Raw genomic sequence first — 14168 nt, 5'->3', positions numbered from 1 at the left:
TTTCGGAGATTTTCTCCTTCCTCAGGTAAATGTTTCAAGATCTCCTTGAAGCCTACGCATTTATACATATTGAATAATACATGGTGTTTACAGACTGCCCCTGCAACTGCCCGTTGCCAAGGCAATCACCGTGTTCAGACAGAGAGGTGTCATCTGCAGAACCCCCGAATACACATTCAACAAAAAAACAAACAGGGAAAATAAACAGAGAAAAAAAAAACACAGAGAGAGGCAGAAACATCCGGAAGGCAGAGAGAGCCAGCAAATGACCCATTATATTAAAAACAGATAACATTTGTTCGCTGGTGGGGTAACGTGTAGCGTGACATGAACCCAAGATCCCGGTTGAGGCCGTCCTCATGGGTGCGGAACTTGGCTATCAATTTCTGCTCGACGATTTTGCGTTGTCGTGTGTCTCGAAGGCCGAGACACACGACAACGCAAAATCGTCGAGCAGAAATTGATAGCCAAGTTCCGCACCCATGAGGACGGCCTCAACCGGGATCTTGGGTTCATGTCACGCTACACGTTACCCCACCAGCGAACAAATGTTATCTGTTTTTAATATAATGGGTCATTTGCTGGCTCTCTCTGCCTTCCGGATGTTTCTGCCTCTCTCTGTGTTTTTTTTTTCTCTGTTTATTTTCCCTGTTTGTTTTTTTGTTGAATGTGTATTCGGGGGTTCTGCAGATGACACCTCTCTGTCTGAACACGGTGATTGCCTTGGCAACGGGCAGTTGCAGGGGCAGTCTGTAAACACCATGTATTATTCAATATGTATAAATGCGTAGGCTTCAAGGAGATCTTGAAACATTTACCTGAGGAAGGAGAAAATCTCCGAAAGCTTGTGAATTTAAAATAAAATTGCTGGACTATAACTTGGTGTTGTAAAATTGTTTACAATTGTCAACCCCAGTCCATCACCGGCATCTCCACATCACAGTTAATAGTAGCACCATCAAAAACAGATTAACTGGCCATTTATCTAATTTCTGCTGAGGTTGTGAAAGGCACTATATAAATGCAAGTTCTTTCTGGTGCGAAGTGGTTCACTGCTACAGTTGTACGATGTAAGTGCACTCCTAAAAGGCTTTTATGAAAATAGCTACTGTTGCACTGTAGACTGAGCTACTTGTTTATTCCTCCTACTTAATTGCTTTGTGACACAGCTTTGATCAATGAGTTAGAAATGAGCTGGACAGAATAGGTGAGTTCTTTTTCACAGTGGCTGCTGATCAAGAGATCAAAGGAGGTTCTCTGACCTTACGTCGGATTTTCTCACTAATGTAAATTTGTAACGTAAATGACGACATCCTGTAAATCAAAGGGGTTTCCTGTGAGTTAAACAAGCTAATGCCATAGTATCAAATGAATCTTAACAGACCATTTAATGGTATTGAGAATGTGTGAATTGTATCTGGTGTCCTACTTGCATATCCATATATTTGTATTGTAGATGTTTCTGAATTGTGATACTATTCATCCGATAGCCAACTTGAAATGGATTTAAGTAGTTAAAAACAAGATTTTGATCAACTACTGCAATTCCTCTGACATTCTGGTGACTGATTCAGATGAAATTCACATTTGATATCTTAAGGAACAAGGCACAGTAAGAGACACATGCTGAAAGCAGTATAAGAGGATGAAAACAGGCAAAATTCACCATTCAAAGATTTTTCTTACAAAAGGTAATTAACCCATTACTGACAGTGTTAGCCTTGGCGCAGTGGCAATATTCTCACCTCTGAGTCAGAAAGTTGTGAGTTCAAGTCCTATTCTAGGACTTCAGCACATAATCTAGGATGACACTTCACTACATTGCTGAAGGAGTGCTGCATTGTCACAGATGCTGTCTTTCAGGTGAGACGAGGCTTTGTCTCCCTGTTTAGTATTCTGTGGTGCTGTTTGAAAAAGAGCATGGGATTTCTCCCAGTGTCCTTGGCAATATTTATCCCTCAACCAACATCAGTAAAACATATCAATTGGTCATTCATCTTATTGCTGTTTGTGCACAAATTGGCTTCTTACTAAGAGTGACTGCTCTTCAAAGTAATTCATTGATATTAGCGATATCCTGAGGACATGAGCGGCACTATACCAAGGCAAGTTCTTTCTTTGTTTTTATAAGTTTGTCTAATGATCTCTCTTTAATTCATAGGTGACTATGGAGATCAGTGGTCTCCCACTGGAGTTGTGGCGCCTGATCCTTGCATATTTGCCTCTCCCTGACCTGGGTCGCTGCTGTGTGGTGTGCAGGGCCTGGTATGAACTGATTATCAGCCTGGATAATACCCGATGGAGGCAGCTGTGTCTTGGATGCATTGAGTGCAAACACCCAAACTGGCCTAATCAACCTGATGTTGAGCCCCACTCCTGGCGGGAGGCTTTTAAACAACACCATTTAGCTTCAAAAATCTGGACCAAAAATGCCCAGGACCTGGAATCCTCAAACTGTTTGTATTTATTTAGGCGGAAGAAGGATAGAAAAACTATATTCGTCGGCCCAACAAGTGAACATGTAAACCTCAGGAGTGCCTTAGCAGTTGCTAATGTGTATGATAAGATTGTTGTTTCCCCTGGAGTATATGAAGAACAGAATGAGGTGGTTTTAAAGGTCCCCGTGGAGATAATTGGACATGGAAAGCTCGGGGATGTGGCACTCCTCATTAGTTTCGACCAACACTGTCCAACAGCACGGCTATGCAATCTGGTCCTCATGCCCACGTGGTTCACACCTGTTGTGTACAAGGTGAGCATCCATTTCAGAATATCTAGTAGGAACATAGGAATTGCGAGATGAAAAATGACCATGATTCATCAAATTTGCCTACCATCCTGGTAGTTGCATGATGCAACTACCAGGATGGTAGGCAAATTTGATCATAGTAATCAATTTGATCATAGTAATCAATCTCTATCAATTAGTCTACAACAGACCCAGACATGAGGCAAGGAAAACCCAGAGGTCGAGAGCTTTGGGAACCATTGGTCCAAAGTCACCTATTCCTCCCAAGCATGCTACATTTACCATATGTCATGTCTCAAATTACTCATATATTTGGTGTGTCTGTATTCTTATCATGGATTAAAAGCAGGTATTTTCCTAAAGAGGCGATCTCTCACCTCATTAATCAGTATGCATGTCCCGAGGTTAACTATGTTATGGCATGAGATGTTATACTCAAATTCTACAGTTTACATTGCCAGTACAATCCATTCCATTGCATTGGCCAATTGAAAACCTTAATCATTTTACAGAATGTACAAACAAAATGTGTTTTTGCTTTGTGTGAATTTTATGCTCATCCAAGTGAGAGACATTAGTGCTGGGGAATGGATGCTTTCTGTTTTAGGCTCCCCAGTGTGAGCGTCGGGCAGTCTCAATCACCGACTAGCACCACTTACTGCTTTCTATCTCCTATACCAGCCATCCTGTAGCCCCTGAGTCAGATTGCCAGTTTAATGTCAGTCTTGTGCTGTTGGCCCGTTTCCAGTAGGAGTTGGAGTGAGGCTGCACAAACTCATTTTATGCAGGATCCTTACAACCAGCAGCAGAGATGTGTGTCCTCTCAGTCTGGGGTGGATTTTAAATCAGGTTTGAAGGGCAAAAGACCGGAGTTTGATCTAATGTACACCCCAGTCCCAAGAAAATTTCTCGGAGAGAGGTATTTTATTTATAGGGCGGCTTTTAGGAATGGCGAGTAATCATCCTTCAGCTGCATAAAAGGAAGGTTGAGTTTATGCTACAAAGGCTCTGGTTGTCTGACCTTTCTAGAAGCTGGTGGTTTATAGATTCATTAACTACATGCTCAATCCATATGGCTTTGTCCTTTTTTTTGCTGAACCACATCCAATTTCCTGCAACAAAGAGCTTTGCGTGGTTCAGGTTACTATAATGATTTAAAGCTGCCAGGTATTGGAAGCTCTTTCCTCCCTGCCAGGTAATGATGCAGTTTAAATCTGGGGGAAGTTGGGGGTGGGGTGGGGTTAGTCACGTTGGCCCACAGTGGATGTCTACATTTGGCAGATTTTGTGCTAAACCTCTTGGCAACTAATAAAGAAGTGGGCTGAAATTTTTAAAGGTCTTCACGTGCTTCACCTCCTGAAAACCAATAACATAAGAAAGCCAGCACAACTTTTAGACCTTTTATACGTTGCATCCAGCCAGGTTGGTAACTTGTATTCATCAGGCTCACTATTTCAACAAGGTGTCGATATAACTTAAGCTGGCAGTTTGACACTATTCTAGGTGGGAGGGGACTAACGTTTAGTTGAATTTCAGCATTTGGTTAAAGTTTAGTTTCACTTTTTTTAGTGCGAGATTGTCCAACACACCTGTGATGTGAACTGATCAGGATTTGCCCTTCAGTCATTTACATATATTGAGGATGCAATTTACATTTTTCTCAACTGTCATTTTCAAGACTGAGATTGATAGATTTCTGTTGGGTACCTGTATCAAGGGATGTGGAGAAAAAGAAGGTAAATTGAGTTGAGGTACAGATTAGCCATGATCTAATTGAATGGCGGAACAGGCTCGAGGAGCTGAATGGCTTACTCCTGTTCCTCAATTTTTAAAATTCATTCATGGGATGTGGGCGTCGCTGGCGAGGCCAGCATTTATTGCCCATCCCTAATTGCCCTTGAGAAGGTGGTGGTGAGCCGCCTTCTTGAACCGCTGCAGTCCGTGTGGTGACGGTTCTTCCACAGTGCTGTTAGGAAGGGAGTTCCAGGATTTTGACCCAGCGACGATGAAGGAACGGCGATATATTTCCAAGTCGGGATGGTGTGTGACTTGGAGGGGAACGTGCAGGTGGTGGTGTTCCCATGTGCCTGTTGCTCTTGTCCTTCTAGGTGGTAGAGGTCGCAGGTTTGGGAGGTGCTGTCGAAGAAGCCTTGGCGAGTTGCTGCATTGCATCCTGTGGATGGTACACACTGCAGCCACTGTGCACCAGTGGTGAAGGGAGTGAATGTTTAGGGTGGTGGATGGAGTGCCAATCAAGTGGGCTGCTTTGTCCTGGATGGTGTCGAGCTGCTTGTGTTGTTGGAGCTGCACTCATCCAGGCAAGTGGAGAGTATTCCATCAGACTCCTGACTTGTGCCTTGTAGATGGTGGAAAGGCTTTGGGGAGTCAGGAGGTGAGTCACTCACCGCAGAATACCCAGCCTCTGACCTGCTCTTGTAGCCACAGTATTTATATGGCTGGTCCAGTTAAGTTTCTGGTCAATGGTGACCCCCAGGATGTTGATGGTGGGGGATTTGGCGATGGTAATACCGTTGAATGTCAAGGGGAGGTGGTCATTGCCTGTCACTTGTCTGGCACGAATGTTACTTACCACTTTTCAGTCCAAGCCTGGACGTTGTCCAGGTCTTGCTGCATGCAGGCATGGATTGCTTCATTATTTGAGGGGTTGCGAATGGAACTGAACACTGTGCAATCATCAGTGAACATCCCCATTTCTGACCTTATGATGGAGGGAAGGTCATTGATGAAGCAGCTGAAGATTGTTGGGCCGAGAACACTGCCCTGAGGAACTCCTGCAGCAATGTCCTGGGGCTGAGATGATTGGCCTCCAACAACCACTACCATCTTCCTTTGTGCTAGGTATGACTCCAGCCACTGGAGAGTTTTCCCCTGATTCCCACTGACTTCAATTTTACTGAGGCTCCTTGGTGCCACACTCAGTCAAATGCTGCCTTGATGTGAAGGGCAGTCACTCTCACCTCACCTCTGGAATTCAGCTCTTTTGTCCATGTTTGGACCAAGGCTGTAATGAGGTCTGGTGCTGAGTGGTCCTGGCGGAACCCAAACTGAGCATGGGTGAGCAGGTTATTGGTGAGTAAGTGCTGCTTGATAGCACTGTCGATGACACCTTCCATCACTTTGCTGCTGATTGAGAGTAGACTGATGGGGTGGTAATTGGCCGGATTGGATTTGTCCTGCTTTTTGTGGACAGGACATACCTGGGCAATTTTCTGCATTGTCGGGTAGATGCCAGTGTTGTAGCTGTACTGGAACAGCTTGGCTAGAGGCGCAGCTAGTTCTGGAGCACAAGTCTTCAGCACTACAGCCGGGACGTTGTCGGGGCCCATAGCCTTTACTGTATCCAGTGCACTCAACCGTTTGTTGATATCACGTGGAGTGAACCGAATTGGCTGAAGACTAGCTTCTGTGATGGTGTGGATATCGGGAGGAGGCCGAGATGGATCATCCACTCGGCACTTCTGGCTGAAGATGGTTGCAAACGCTTCAGCCTTGTCTTTTGCACTCACATGCTGGACTCCCTAATGTAAAAAATATATGATGGCCCAATGGACAGGTTTTATCCTTCAATCCTATGACTTATACTTGATTCCTTGGTGCACTGTGTAAAAATAGCCCTACGCGTTATTATTTATTTGCTTTAGTTGACAATGCCCATATTGCTGATATCCAACAAGACTATTTGCAGGACAAGTCATGAATTAATAACCTAATTTTGATTAATAATTCATATCAGTTTACTAGATTATGAACCGTCAGATGTCAAAGACCAATTGAGTTGCAGTGAGGCTAGATCAGTATCTTTTCAAATTTTATTCAGATAATTTACATCATTATATAGTCAAGAAATATTCAAACATAATTTGAAAAGGTGTCGATATGGCCTCACAGGACCTTTCTCACTGTGGACAAGCTTAGCATGAATAATAGTTTGAGGAAAATCTATTTACCTATTGAGTTTTGGAGCATGGAGAAAGGAGCGTATACGCAAGGGAAATGAACACCGTGATCTTGCGAAGTTTGGAATACATTGTAGAAACATAAAGCATGGAATTAAAAGAAGCTTTTGGCCCATCGAGGCAACTATCTAAAATAGCCCATGTCTAATTGACACTATTATAGACGTTCCCCAACTTGTTTAATCTCCCGAACAATCACAGGTAAAATGTTCAAAAGGATAAAACTGAAATTTCTTCCTGATATTAAAAGCCAACGAAGCAGAAGATCATTATATTAACAAACTCTGGCCAATTGCGTTCCACTGATAGCCAGTCTGTGGCCATGCTCCATTTAAAAGCAGAGACGGAGTTGGAGGGATTTAGGGAGAAGCATAATGGCTGAAAGAGCAGCTGCCAGTGGAGTGGATAGGGGAGCGAGAAGTAGACAGACCAGTGCTGGACGAACGGAGGGCTGTGTGCAGGTGTTTGACTGAGAGGCGCTGCTGAAGTTGCATGCGGCAAAGTCATGAAGCTTTGGAAGTGACAACCAGGAATCTTAAAACCAATTCGTTGGGGACACAACGGAGCATGATGGGAGTGTGGGACTTTGCGTGGGTGAGGGCACAGGTTGTGGTATTCAGTAGGAGTTGTAACCTGTGGCGCTTGCAAGGGCAGTGCTTGAGAAATTGAATGCTGAGATAGTAAATGCACGGTTCAGGCTTTTCATAGTTGTAGAAGACAGGTTGGAGCAAAGGTGGAAGAAAGCTGTGTTGGTAAGAGAATAGGTGTTGAAAATAAAGTAAAAGGGAGAGATCAGTTTTGAAGGAAGGTGGCAAAAAAAATTAGGACTTTGTTTATAACAAAGTGTTAATGGGCAGGAGGGAATGGTTGGTTGATATAGAAAAGATGAGGATGAAGATAACTAAACTATGGTGAGTCACATTGGGGAGAGCGGGAGGGCACATTTTCTCTTGCAGCTCACTGACTTATGCCTTTTTGTAAAATTCCTTGCTTTTATGCACAAATTAAAATGCAAGAATTACCTACTTTGAGGTTTTTAAAGAGTTCTTGACTAGATGGAAGTGACAGGGTTAATGACTGCTTTAAAATTGTGCATAAAACCTTTTATGCTAGGTCATAAAGTAGGGGTTTGGCAAACAGTGAGGAAGACGTAGGTTAGCGGGATGGGCTGGCAGAGAAGTGTAAAGAAATGCACTTTGGGAGGAACCTCAGGAAAAAGGAGTAGAGGCTCTGTGGAAAGGCACTGAAGGGAATGGAGGAAGGTAGACCTAGGGGTGGAAATCCAGAATTCCCTGGAAAGTGCCAGTGGAGATAGGTAAAGCCATTTTTAAAAAGCCCCCAGTAGCATTTTGGGTTTTATAAATAGGGGCATTGAGTACAAGAGCAAAGAGATAATGATAACAACTTGCATTTATATAACTGCTTTAATGTAGTAAAACGTCCCAAGGAGCTTCACAGAAGCAGTATCAGACAAAAATTGATACCAAGCCAGAGAAGGAGACATTGACAGGTGACCAAAAGCTTGGTCAAAGAGGTAAGTTTTAAGGAGCATCTTAAAGGGGGTGGAAGAGGCGGAGAGGTTTTGGGAGGGGATTCCAGAGCCTAGGGCCTGGATGGCTGAAGGCACGGTCACCAATAGTGGGGCAAAGGAAGTGGGGGATGCGCAAGAGGCCAGAGTTGGAGGAATGCAGAGTTCTCGGAGGGTTGGAGGAGGTTTCAGAGAGAGAGGGGTGAGGTCACTGAGGGATTTGAACAATAGGTTGAGAATTTTAGAATTGAGGCGTTGGTGGACCGGGAAACTATGTAGATTAGTGAGCACAGGTGTGATAGGTGAACGGGACTTGGTGCAAGTTAGGATACGGGCAGCAGAGTTTTGGATGAGCTTAAGTTTATGAAGGGTGGAAGATATAAGGCTGGCCAGGAGAGCATTGGAATAGTCGAGTTTGGAGGTAACAAAAGCAGGGATGATAAATTTATGCAAAACAATGTTTAGGAGTACTGTGTGGGATTTTGGGCCCCTATTATCGAAAGGACATTAAAGCCATAAGAGTGCGTACAGTGTAAATTCACCAGGGTGATACAACTACCAATTAAAGCAACAACTTGTATTTATATGGCAAATTTAATGTAGAAAAACGTCCCAAAGCACTTCACAGATTTAATTTTTTTAAAATGGATGCGGAGCCAAAGGAGGTATTAGGAGAGGTAACCAAAAGCTTGGTCAAAGAGATGGGTTTTAAGAATGGTCTTAAAGGGGGGTGGAGAGGCAGAGAGGTTTAGGGAAGGAATTCCAGAGTGTGGGGCCTAGGCAGCTGAAGGCACAGCTACAAATACCAGGGAGATTAAGCTCTGGAAAAGGCCACTACCCGATAAGGTTATTTTTTTTTAACTCTTTTTAGAGTACAAAAGGTAAGAATCAACCAAGACTGAAACCCTTTTTAAATCATTTTATTGACATTAAGACAACAGTTTTCCAGATAAAGATGCCATACAACCTTATTCTGGAGAATGCAACTCAAATCTCAGAATGATCAGTTTGTCTGTTCTGGGATATTAGGGGTTAAATTTGCTGTTGACAACTTCTCCTTTGACTGTCTGCTTCTTTTGAGTTTCCTAAAAATCATTGTAAAATGGCTGTTTTTAATGCCTGTGTTACTGGCCAGAACATCCTGCCAGTATTTTTCCCCTCTCCTTCTCACGGCTTCAGGCAGACAGCTGTCTTTGTTATGCTCTGTTTATCTTCCATTGCTAGCAGCCAATGTCCTTCGAAAGTACAGCAAATCTTTCTTTCTCACAGGCAGTTTGAAACGAGAATAATATCCATGATACCTTTCAAACTTGGTCAAGTTTAACAAGTTCCCATAGTACTCTGCTTCATTGGTGTTTCGATTCAAATGATCCATTCCTTGGTAGGCTATCAATCCCAAGCCAGCCTGCCTGTAATTTTGTGTCGATTGTGATTGACTGAACCCGAGTTATCCTCCGTTTGCTGTTCATACTTTAATCCATCATGCTCTTTTACCAAGTCCATTCCTTTATCCATCTCACAGTTTCCAGGCAAGCATTGTCCTGACAGTTCCCACTCCATAGGCCTTACTTGGCCTTGCTTTAAGTGCAGACATTAAAAAGGTCCATATCCAGAGTTTCAAGTCCATTCTTTTAGTCCTCCTTAAAAACGAGTATTAAAAGTCCATATTGAAAGGTCCAAAATCCTTCCCCTTTACTTGCAATGAGAAGCTATAGCTATGAGGAGAGATTTGAGATACTGGGACTATTTTCACTGGAGCAGATTTAATAGAAGGTGGTGAGGGATTTGGGGAGGAGTATACTGTCTGAAAGAGCAGCTGCTGGTGAAGGGGGCCAAGGAGTAGACCAGAGTTGGAGGAGTGGGGGGAGGGGGCAGGCATTATGAAAGGTTTTTATGAGTTGAGTAGGGAAAGACTATTTCCTCTGGGGAGTCAGGGAAGAGGAGTCTTCAAGTTAAAGTAATCACTATGAGTGATGAGAGAAGTTTGGAGGAATTTCTTTATACTGAGGGTTGTTGGAGCATGGAATGCTTTGCCACAGGGAGTGGTTGAGGCAGAGACCATTGCATCTTTTAAGAGAAGAGAATATAAATAGTTGAACAAGGGGATCATATAGGGCTATGGGGGGAAGAGAAGGGCAGTGGGACTAGTTTTTGATTGATCTAACAAGATGGACCGAATGGCCGCCTTCTGTGCTGTGAACTCCAATGGTACTGGGGAAAACACTAACCAGCACACTGCCTGAGAAAATTAAGCCCCTTTAGGGCTTGACTAATGCAGAGTGGACAACCTCCCTTATTTTTATTGAACCAAATTTACTGAGAAATCGTTAATATTCAGTGCGCTGTGATGAGTAGGAGGCATTCTACTGCAAAGCTGTAATTACAGGTACTTACAATAAACATTGAAAAGATAGAATTTCACATTTGAAGCAATCACATGCCTAATTCTACAATGAACACTGCTAAACGATCTGAAGATAATTATCAAGTGCCCCTTTAGCTCCTGAGGATATTGAATTAAAGTGGTGCATTGCTATGTGATGGGAGTCATTACTTTTTATTCGTGTGAATTTATGCTTCTTTTGTTTCCCGTAAACATCGCTCGCGTCTTGCTATTGGGAGAGTGGGTGGGTGACCAGCTCCCACATCCACCAATACCCCTCCAGTTGGGTAAGAGGTGCAAGGTACCACCTTGGCTGGATTTCCCTGTCTGATCTTCCCTCCCTTCTCAGCCTCTCCTCAGCATCGCTCCACTCAGCATGACTCACGTCGGGAAGTGAGCCGAGTAGGGGAATTGGACCTGCAGTTCTTAATGCTGTGTTCTAAGCAGAGAAACTTAGAACTCAACCAAACTTATCGCATGAGGCAAAATACATCCACTTTACATAGTAAAGTATTCTACAGACACATAAATAACAAAAGAAAAATCAGGATAGGGATAGGGCCAATAAGGGATGCACATGATAAACTCACAGATAATGACTGAAATGGCGGAAATATTAAATAATTACTTTGCCTCATTATTTACCAGGGAGACTAACATGGTGGGCATGACATTAGATGAAGAAATCAAAAAAGATATAAAGACATTTAAGATAGAAAGGGGGAGATAATTGATAAACTAATCAAACTTAGAGAGGATAAAACCCCTGGTCCGGAGGGATTGTCTCCATGCATATTAAAATAAGTTAGGGGAAGAGATGGTAGAGGCACTATTACATATATATAAAAAATCATTAGAAAAGGGAATAGTGCCAGAGGACTGGCGAACAGCTAATGTGATTCCTATATTTAAAACGGGAGGTAGAACAAGTCCAGGGAACTATAGACCAATTAGCTTAACATAGGTGGTAGGAAAGATAATTGAATCCTTCTCAAAGATGTAATAGAAAAACACCTAGAAACCGAAAATATAATAAAGAATAGTCAGCATGGATTTCAAAAGGGACGGTCATGCTTGACCAACCTTATTGAATTCTTTGAAGAAGTAACAGAAAGGGTAGACAAGGGTGATGTAGTAGATGTAATATATTTGGATTTTCAAAAGGCCTTCGATGAGGCATCGCATAGTAGACTTATGCCTAAAGTCAGAGCATGTGGAATTGGGACAAGTAGCAGAATGGATAGCAAGCTGGCTACAAAACAGAAAACAGAGAGTAGGGGTTAAAGATAGTTATTCAGACTGTCAAAAGGTGGGAAGTGGTGTTCCACAAAGATCAGTGTTGGGACCATTGTTGTTCACCATTTACATGAATGATTTGGACTCGGGAATCGGAAGTACAATTTCAATATTTACCAAATTGGGGGGTATAGTTAATAGCAAGGAGGACTGACAAAATACTGGAAGACATTAATAAACTTGCAGAATGGATGTGTAATTGGCAAATGAATTTCAATATAGATAAGTGTGAGGTATTACATTTTGGTAGGAGGAATAGGGGGACCACATACTACTTGGATAAGAAGAGTCTAAATTGGGTAGAGGAGCAGAGGGATCTGGGGGTACAGATACACAAATCACTAAAAGCAGCGACGCAGGTTAAGAACATAAGAAATAGGAGTAGGTCATCCGGCCCCTTGAGCCTGCTGCGCCATTCAATAAGATCATGGCTGATCTGGGACCTCAACTCCATTTTCCTGCCTGAACCCCATATCCCTTGATTCCCCTAGAGTCCAAAAATCTATCTATCTCAGCCTTGAATATACTAAATGACTCAACATCCAAAGCCCTCTGTGGTAGAGAATTCCAAAGATTCACAACCCCTTGAGTGAAGAAATTCCTCCTCCTCTCAGTCTTAATGGCCGACCCCTAATCCTGAGACTATGCCCCCTAGTTCTAGACTCTCCAGCCAAGGGAAACAAGCTCTCAGCATCTACCCTGTCAAGACCCCTCAGAATCCTGTTTGTTTCAATGAGATCACCTCAGGAGGAAGTCTCCGAAAGCTTGTGAATTTAAAATAAAATTGCTGGACTATAACTTGGTGTTGTAAAATTGTTTTCAATTTTACTAGGGCTCCTTGGTGCCACACTTGGTCAAATGCTGCCTTGATGTCAAGGGCAATCACTCACCTCGCCTCTGGAATTCAGCTCTTTTGTCCATGTTTGGACCAAGGCTGTAATGAGGTCTGGAGCCGAGTGATCCTGGCGCAACCCAAACTGAGCATCAGTGAGCAGGTTATTGGTGAGTAAGTGCTGCTTGATAGCACTGTCGACGACACCTTCCATCAATTTGCTGATGATGTGGAGATGCCGGTGATGGACTGGGGTGGACAAATGTAAGGAATCTTACAACACCAGGTTATAGTCCAACAAATTTGTTGGACTATAACCTGGTGTTGTAAGATTCCTTACAATCTGCTGATGATTGAGAGTAGACTGTTGGGGCAATAATTGGCCGGATTGGATTTGTCCTGCTTTTTGTGGACAGTACGTACCTGGGGAATTTTCCACATTGTCGGGTAGATGCCAGTGTTTTGGCTGTACTGGAACAGCTTGGCTAATATATTACCCCCAACCCCATGAGCCCTTATCTTGAGTAACAACCTTTATGTGGCACCTTTATCGAATGCCTTTTGAAAATCCAAATATGCTACATCCACTAGTTCCCCTTTATCTACCCTGCTAGTTATATCCTCAAAAAACTCTATTCAATTTGTTAAACACGATTTCCCTTTCATACAACCATGTTGACTCTGCCTAATCATATTATGATTTTCTAAGTGCCCTGTTACCACTTCCTCAATAATGGATTCCAGCATTTTCCCGAAGACTGATGTCAGGCTAACTGGTCTATAGTTCCCTGTTTTCTCTCTCCACCCTTGAACAGTGGGGTTATATTTACTACCTTCCAATCCGCTGGGACCATTCTAGAATCTAGGGAATTTTGGAAGATCGTAACCAATGCATCCACTATCTCTGTAGCCACCAGGTCCAGGGAATTTATCTGCTTTTAATCCCATTAGTTTCTCAAGTACTTTTTCTCTACTAATATTAATTACTTTAAATTCCTCACTCTCATTAGCCCTTTGCTTCCTCACTATTTCTGATTTTTTTTGTGTCTTTTACTGTGAAGACAGATACAAAATATTTGTTTAACGTCTCTGCCATTTCCTTATTACCCATTATAATTTCTCCTGTCTCAGCCTCTAAGGGACCAACGCTTACTTTTGCTACTTCCTTTTTACATACTTGTAGAAGCTTTTACAATCCATTTTTATATTTCTTGCTAGTTTACTTTCATAGTCTGTGTTCTCCCTTTTTATCAATTTTTTTGGTTATCCGTTGCTGGTTTCTAAAACTCTCCCAATCCTCAGGCTTATTATTCTTCTTCGCAACATTATGGGCCTTTTTTTAAATTTAATACTATCTTTAACTTCTTTAGTTAGCCACGAATACATCACTTTTCCCATGGAAT

The 14168-nt window shown here is 42.7% G+C and overlaps 1 protein-coding gene and 1 long non-coding RNA gene across 2 annotated transcripts in view; one reads left to right on the top strand and one right to left on the bottom strand.

The window, feature by feature from the left end:
- fbxo10 (F-box protein 10) overlaps positions 1-14168 on the top strand; it is a 66456-nt gene that overhangs the window by 3995 nt on the left and 48293 nt on the right. The window contains exon 2 of the mRNA XM_067983356.1: positions 2162-2752. Within this exon, the coding sequence (XP_067839457.1) occupies positions 2168-2752 (585 nt within the window). The 5' untranslated portion in view covers positions 2162-2167. The remainder of the gene's footprint in view (positions 1-2161; positions 2753-14168) is intronic.
- LOC137321130 (uncharacterized) overlaps positions 1-14168 on the bottom strand; it is a 42509-nt gene that overhangs the window by 13041 nt on the left and 15300 nt on the right. The gene's annotated exons all lie outside the window — the stretch shown is intronic.

The sequence above is a fragment of the Heptranchias perlo genome, chromosome 4, assembly GCF_035084215.1.
Source record: "Heptranchias perlo isolate sHepPer1 chromosome 4, sHepPer1.hap1, whole genome shotgun sequence".
NCBI classification, from domain to species: Eukaryota; Metazoa; Chordata; class Chondrichthyes; order Hexanchiformes; family Hexanchidae; genus Heptranchias; species Heptranchias perlo.
The sequence above is the reverse complement of the archived record's forward strand: the minus strand, read 5'-3'. Positions and strand labels throughout refer to the sequence as shown.